The sequence below is a fragment of the Porites lutea genome, chromosome 2, assembly GCF_958299795.1.
Source record: "Porites lutea chromosome 2, jaPorLute2.1, whole genome shotgun sequence".
Classification (NCBI taxonomy): domain Eukaryota; kingdom Metazoa; phylum Cnidaria; class Anthozoa; order Scleractinia; family Poritidae; genus Porites; species Porites lutea.
The window spans coordinates 43,098,299-43,106,457 of NC_133202.1; the positions used below are offsets into that span (position 1 = coordinate 43,098,299).

Here is an 8,159-nt window from a genome sequence, read left to right on the forward strand (position 1 = left end):
AAAGGTTCCAGTTATCTTTAAGTCTACTGTACATGAACACTAACAAGACACTAGCTCTGTGACAACACTGCCCCTTCTTTATTGGGGAGTGGTTAACATGACCTCTCATACGCCAGACAGAGGATGCGAGATAGCAAGGTACCGCTAGAGACTACATGGTAGTACTAGAAAAATAATAACAGTGCCTCTCCTTCTTATAACCATGGGCCAACTACATGTACGTACAAACATGTATAAATAGCTCTAAAAGACATGTTAAACTATACTCTAAGAATCTCCAAGTTATTGTTATAACAGATGCCAATCCAGTCCGGCTAAGTGCTTGCCCATTGAATTTGATTGATTTCTCCATAGATCAGCTGTGTAGGAGCAGGTCACATTATTTTCATTCTTCGGCCAAAGATATACCCCTAATGAGTCCCCTTTTTTTCAATGATGTTTTGAAACACAATAAGAGACACGGGAAAACTTCTCTTTATTAAAAAAAAACACTGGCGACATTATACTATACATTTACAAAATTCACAGTTTAAAAGTCTCAGGTTAATTCGCAAAAAATGATGAGAGTTATATGCTGCTGTTCCTGTAGAGATACGTTTCTCTCGTAATAAGGTCTTAAAGAGCGTAGAATATAATAATGTCACTCTTCAGTAGGGAATTTATCGTCAAACGTTTACGCTCATTTTTATTCCAACACCTGGATACAAGGATTTGTAAAGTCACACACAACTACTTTACCATCGCTAAGGACTGCTGTCGAAAATGCTCCCTCGAACTCTCCTTTTCAGCTACCGTGCCTACCAAACCAAGTCAAAAACTTTCTGCTAATTTTAAATACCTCTACTCCGTGCTGCATATCACAGACCATCAGATCTCCTACTTTGTTTACTGATAAGCAACGGGGAGATATTAACGCCCTATTTCTATCCTCCATAGGACCAAATTTTTATATATACCTTCCTTATATATACATATACCTTCCTTCCTCTACTCCGTGCTGCATATCACAGACCATCTATATCAGATCTCCTACTTTGTTTACTGATAAGCAACGGGGAGATACTAACGCCCTATTTCTATCCTCCATATGACCAAATTTATACATATTATACCTTCCTTCCTTATAAAAAACTTTAACACCTTCTGCATCCCCGTCGGACACAAAAAGATAGTTGTCATATTGAATACAGTGAAAGGGATGCCTGATAATATTTTTGTCAATTTTGCGCAAAAATTGGCCCCAAGGGGAAAAGATCTTAACCGATCTGTTGTTTGAATCAGCAACAATAATATTGCCTTCACAGTCTACTGACAAACCAAGGGGAAGCTTAAGTTGGTGGTCAAGATCTCCTTCGCCTCCAAACTGGCCGACGAACTTACCCTCTGCGCTTAAGATTTGAACTCGGTGATTATTACTATCCGCCACTACAATGTTATTGTTATGAAAAACAATCCCAGTAGGTTCGTCAAATTGTCCCTTTTGATCACCTTTGCTACCAAAAGATCTGACAAAAGACCCGTCGCTACGGAAAAAGAGTACTCTGTGGTTCATCCTATCAGTGACTGCTATTTCATTTCGTTCACTATTTACTGAAACCCCCCAGGGACTATTAAATCTTCCAAAGGACGAACCCTCCTCCCCAAAAAGCAACACAGGTTTGAATTGTCTGGGTTTGACTTGAACCTTAAAAGGACTGCCTTGAACATGTTCTCCATTTACTATTACTGATGCATCGCATGTCCCTGCTTCATTGGCAAAGTAACTAATTTTATAAGTGCCATCTCTTTTATCTACGACCCCTGCTTTTGTGACACAGTTACGTCCTTGGCTGTTCCTAATTTCCACTTTCACAAAGTCACGCTCTTTGTAGCACTGAACTCCACCAGCGGTTCGTGTTGTCACAACAATTGGTGCTTCGAGTCCTTCCGTTGCCTCATAAATTCCCTTTCCCTCGGCAGTTGATTGTTGTCCTGACGTTTTGGAAAGAAAACTTCTGAATGATCCAATCCCTCCAACACTAAGTTTTTCCATTAAACTTTCGTTTTGAATAAAAGCAAAGTGGCAAATATCTTCAAGGACACGTTCGACTTGCTTTTCCTCTTTACAGTATCCTTTCTGAAATATTGTGTTAGTGTCTAATTGTGCGATCTCTGCATTTGTGCTTCGTTCCAAGAGCTGCTCAGTTTTTCCGATTTGAGTCTTAATGACTTTAACTTGACTTTCTACTTTCACGCTCTTGAGTGTTTAGGCACTGTAGAAATTGTTTCGACCTATTTTCCACGTCAATAAGTAGTTCCTGCTTTTTCGCCTCCAGAGCAACGATTATACTGTCAACAAACATCTGAATATCTTTGTTAATTCTTTTGACCTGAACATTAATGTTATCACAGTTAGCCCGAATTTTAGCAATTTTTGCCCACTTCTGAATCACTCTTTCTTTCTGGGATTCAATTGCAGCTTTGACATGTAATTTGCGCTCATTCGCAGCTTCGCCCAGAGGCATGTCGGGATGACCTTCATGAAGTATTGCAATGCATGAATAGCAAATGGCAACTTCACAGCTTCTGCAAAAGAACTCCAGTTCCTTCTTTCCGTGGCCAGGCACTCCACAAAACGCTGGCTGCTTTAAAATGATCTCAAAGTCTTGGTCTTTAAAGTCCTTCAGTGCCAGAGCATGGTGTTCTTCATTGGCTTTGATGCCATTATGCAAACCGATCTGGTGTCATCTGGTGTCTCCGATTTGGTGTCATCACACCAAAATGCACAGCACTGGAAGCAATAAAAGCTGTGTTCACTCTTTTTGTCGCAATTTCCACACTTCACACTGGTTGTATTGCACTCCTTTATGGCCAGAATGTCGAGTAGGTTGTCGATGCGAACGTTTGTAGGCAAGGCACCGAGGTTTCCATTTCCAGAGATTCTGAAATCCTGTCTGCATTCAGGACACGCCAACACATTGGGTTTGCACTTGATTGTTGAATCCTGTTCAAGCAATGAAGGCAAAAACTATTTTGATGGAAGGGTGGAAGCGATGAAGGGCGGCAGTTTTGCTTGAGTCTTCAAGTCTCGGATCAATGGCAAGACTCTGTAACGAACTTGTGACATCAACCAATAATTACGTGCTTATTTTAGGCGGAAACATGTTTATTGACTTAAAAATTGGAAAAGTAAGAGGTTTTCTTTAAAAATAGGAATGACTCCGAAAAATAAAGAAAAGAATAACAACGTGACACCTTTGTAATTTTTATTTATTGACGCCAATCAAACGGCGTTGTTAATTTTTTAATTCTGTTGCGGGACTCTCAAAAACAAGAAGCACTTAAAAGCGTTGAGTCGCTCTTGCTTGGAGATTAGACAAGAAATGAGGACGCGATTAATTCTGCACGAAACAAGATTTCCTCGCTCACAGTTTTCCCGTCCTACTTTATTAGCCAGTGAGCAGAAGTCCCTCCTCCCTCTGAGGGAGGGGGGCGTCTGTACACAGGCTACACTTTATCGATGGTCGAGAATTCGTCAAGATAATTACTTTTATAGCGTATTCGACGATTTCGTCCTGAATTGATTGAGTACTCGTGTATAAATACACGAAAGAACCGCTCGTGGTCTTGGTAGCCTGCAAACTCGGGTGCGCCATATTTCTATTTATAAAATATCTGGTGTCCGCCCTGACGTCATGCAGTTGACGTCACGAAGCATTTTGTTATTTCCAGGCAAGACAAAAAGGCTATTAATTATTCAACAGAGGACTGCGGTCTAACTTAAAATCTTTGGAAGTCGTATTAGTCAGTCGTCAATCTGACCCGTCCGTTTTTCCAGTTACAGGTTAAACATATTTACTGATTCATTGATGACACTTTACGTTTTTTTGATGTTTGAGATTTTTCTGCGTTGTTTTTGTATTTTAGGGTGTCCGGAAGGTTCCGGCGTGTTGCAGCTGGTCAGGGGGTGTCCCGGGGTGTTCCGACGGTGTTCTTTGGGGGGTGCGGAGTGTTCCGGGGATTTTCCGGGCCTATTCCAGGTTTTACAGACATTTGTTACTAGGAAATTCTTTCCAATGAAATCGGAAACTTGGGACAGTAATCGTTGAAACATTTTGGAAACGACAAACATGCTCGCTTCAACACTGATAAAAATGGTAAATCCAACTAATAAAAAGCCAGAACTTTGTGATACGTGTCGTCTTTACTCAAAATTCCCCAGGCGACTCGTATTAACAACATTCCCCTGGCGGGCTGCTTAAAAAGCATATTGGGTTATGTGTTTGATCCTCAAGATACCAAGAATCGTTCGTGTGCTTGTGCAAAATGTGGCTTGAAAATTCGCAATAGCATTGGGTTTTAAAAACAATACTTGCGCGGAAAGAGCGATAATCGGGATTTCTAACTGTTTTATGTTATCTCTCCTCCAAGAAATAGAGACCTTTACATTTGAAGGACGAGGACGACTAACGACGTTTGGTGACTATGTTTTTAAAAATTAAAGTCAGGGCTGTAGTTAGGCTTTTTGTAACAGGGAGGCACGAGCCTTGTAGGGGGGTCTGGGGTATATTTCATCAGAATTTTTTAATTTCCATTTGGGGGCTCCGAAACGCTATTTTCAGCACTTGTCATGAGATATGTCTCCGAAAAATCGACCTCCAATAAGTGTGAAAATGCAGGTGTTTTCAGTGATTATATCCGAGGTCCTGTTAATTTTGAAACACACCGTACTATCCAAGCACTAGTTCACTAAACATTTCACAATAATGCGTGATTTTTGGCTAACTAAGCTATAAAAGTGTCTCAAGTTTGATTTTCGTTCATAAATTTCCCTTGGCGTTGGCATGTAGTTGGTTCCACGTATAAACATCATTGCGAGGCCGCTAAGGCGCTCTTCTGTCATTGAAGAAACGTGTCCATTGCTTCAGACAACGCAGAGTAGAGAAGGATCTTGCACATGAAACACTACCAACTGGTGTGGTGAGGAAAATCGAAATAGGGAGTTTTGCTTCCTTTTGCTTAATACTATTTGCACCACACCGTGGACCAAATAATTTCTCGGCCCTGAAAATGGCAAACAATTGCAAGTCACTACAATCAAAATAACTGAGTCTAAGGAAAACAAATCCATCCACAGACTTGATTGGTCTGGCTCAACAGGTCCAAGTGGGGGGGGGGTTGCAGCTGCCCCCCCTCCGCTGGCTAGGGCTCTGAAAATAGACAGCCCGGAAAGCTTCATTTCACCTGTCACAGCTGAAAAGTGAACACGTTTATTTTTATGGAAGGAGGTTCTTAAACCCTCTCTCGAAGGCAAAATGATAAAACTTCTATCATTTGATAAGTTGTTTCCGTCACTGCGCCATTTTCGTTAGAATGGTTAAGGCTATCGCGTTTTCCAGCCAGAAAGACGCTACTTTACGACCTCGCTCTACTTAGTAATTAGAAAATCGTCCTCCTAGTCGTCCATGTCTTAGAATCTAAGAGTCTCTAATGTCAAGAAGAGCCTGCCCTACTTCACGTCAATCGGAAACCATTTCCTTCCACAGTTTCGTCGGGCCAAAATAATCCCCCCTTCAAAAAAAAAAAACGACAGACAATCAAACAAAACACACACAAAACTTATTAAACGAATAGGTATTATCATACTTAATAGAAATGAAGACTTGTCAAAGACTTGCCAGTGTCGACAACCTTAAACCGAATCTATTGTAAATGCAAGTTAACATCACTGTTGTCTAATGACCAATCAGATGCCTGCATTGCTGGAGCAAAGCACTCCGTGAACGCGAGTTGCAGCGATGTCGCGACAGTCTCCTTATTACTTCTCGAGTCCCTCCACCCACCGCTATGAACCCTCGGTGCATTTGAAACCAAGATGGTCACCCGTTACGGTAAGCGTGCGATCTCGACGAGCTTACGAACAAATAGAGGATTACCGTATTTATTCGATTAAACGCCGCTGTGTTTATTGAATTTTCAGCGTTTCCGATGCGGCCTTTGATCGAGGACGGTGTTTATTTCAAAATCCCTTTTTTTAAAAATCACTGACAACAGTTATTGTAAATCGTTTGTAAATATTATGTAATTCAAAAGTCCCAATGTCTCTCTTATTTTGCTGAGATAGAATTGTAAGTGTCTGGAATGTGTAAATTACAAAGTTGCACGGGGTTTTTCTCATTATCCTCGAATTGACGCCGCATCCTTTCGATTAGGTGCGGCGTTTATTTAATTTTGCTTAATCGAATAAATACGGTAGCTGTGAACAGTCTATAAAAAGTAGTAATCATATCTTTTTAGATACTAGAAATTCATGCATCGCAAAACCTTGCAGAGCTCAAGTGAAGGGATGCCGGAGTAGCCTGAATGATAAAAAGGGTAAATAAAGACCTCAAGTCAAAATTATTGTAATTACAGTCGAACCTGTATATAACAGCCCTGTACTAATTAAGCGACCACCCTCTATTACACTCTATTGAGCGGCCAGTTTTCATGGTCCCGATTTTTCGCTCATACAAACGCTGTATTTATTACTTGTATTAAGCGGCCACCTCTATTAACGGCCGCGGCCACCCTATAGCAGTCCTATGTTTGTCTTCCTTTGTTATTTTTACCTGTATTAAGCGGCTACCCTTCAAAACGGAAACTAAGCCATACTTCATTTTATGCGGTATTTTATTGTCTTTAAAATGCGATCCATCATCACTATGAAGAAACAACATGTACGAAGCCGGGGTAGGAAGGTACTGTAAGCTGATAGTCGGCCGTTTAGTGTCGTTAACGCTTTTTAGATGTTATCAGATTTATTGCACAGTACTTTTACACAGTTAATGTTACGTAGTTATACCGTTAACTTACAAGTTGGGACTGAACTTTGTTCAAAGTATTGATCGCTTGAAAGAGTGTTGATTGTCCTATTGTTTCCTTGCATGAAGTGCGATTGTATGATACGCTATTAAAATTGACAGTAGACCACGCCCAGTGAGTATTTTTAGTGATCCTGTATTAATTAGGCGGCCAGTTGCTCAAGTCATGAGGGTGGCCGTTATATGCAGGTTTGACTGTATAATAAATAGCACTGTTATGGTTCAGCCCACGAATCAAACCAGGGATGTTCCCAAGTGGGCCGTAAAACCCTAGCCATTTAAGCAAGGTCAGCTAAACTCGGCAAAAATATTACATTTAAAGAAATCTCAGTTTCTAACTGCGGCCAGTTAGGATTCTTAACCTTGTTATGTTCACTTTCAAATGTTTGTTTCTGTCCTTATTCCTGGGCCACAACAGAAGCTACTGGTTTACTAGTAATTGCACATATACTACCAGTATAAAGACAATTTAGTCATTTTTTATTTTACCATATTTACATATAAATGTTTTGGGTTTATTCCGTAAAGATGGTTCGGAATTATGTTGCTGTCCCTGCAGAGATATGTTTCTCTAGGTCTTTTAGGAAAGTCTTGTGGAATATAATAATCCCACTCTCAGTTTACAGTCATCTTTATTCAAATACCTGGATACATTGATTTATAAAGTCACACACCACTACTTTACCGTCGCCAAGGACTGCCGTCGAAAGTACTCCTGTGTACAGCTGTTGTTTTGCTCATTAAACCACCAAAAGAGTAAAAAACTTTCCACTTGATTTAAAAACCTCTACTCCGTGCTTCATATCACAGTCGATTTGAAAAACTTATCCGGGGATGGGGAATTAGCACCCACCACCCAACCCACCCCCCTCATCCCCAGTTGTACGTTCAAGGTCTCAGCATGATCACTGTCGCCATAATCGTCTCTACGATCCTTCAAGTGTTGCTTAACTTTTTTCAGAAAATCAGACTACAACAAGTAGCCTCGTGGCAGAGTAGGTCACAATTATTTAATTCGTCGGGCAAAGCTATACCCCAGATGAGTCCCTCTTTGTTCAATGTTGTTTTCAAACACAATGCAAACAGACAAAGGAAAATTGCACTTTATTAAAAAAAAAAGCCCCGGACGGCAATTTATACTATTCATTTACAGAATTGTCAGTTTAAAAGTCTCCGGTTAATTCGTAAAAAATGATAAAAGTTATGCTGCTGTTCCTGCAGAGATACATGTCTCTAGTACTAAAGTCTTAAACAGCGTAGAATATAATAATCTCTCTCTGCAGTAAGGAATTTATCGTCAAACGTTTGCGCTCATTT

General features: G+C 40.4%; 1 protein-coding gene across 1 annotated transcript; it reads right to left on the reverse strand.

The window, feature by feature from the left end:
- Window positions 1-2,210: 2,210 nt before the first annotated feature.
- On the reverse strand, window positions 2,211-3,635 carry LOC140926250 (tripartite motif-containing protein 2-like). The gene is made up of 3 exons (XM_073376024.1): window positions 3,528-3,635; window positions 2,714-2,983; window positions 2,211-2,621 (listed from the first exon to the last, which is right to left on the reverse strand). Exons 1-3 carry the CDS (start codon window positions 3,633-3,635, stop codon window positions 2,211-2,213), a joined length of 789 nt encoding a protein of 262 aa, XP_073232125.1.
- Between the last annotated feature and the right edge of the window lie 4,524 nt (window positions 3,636-8,159).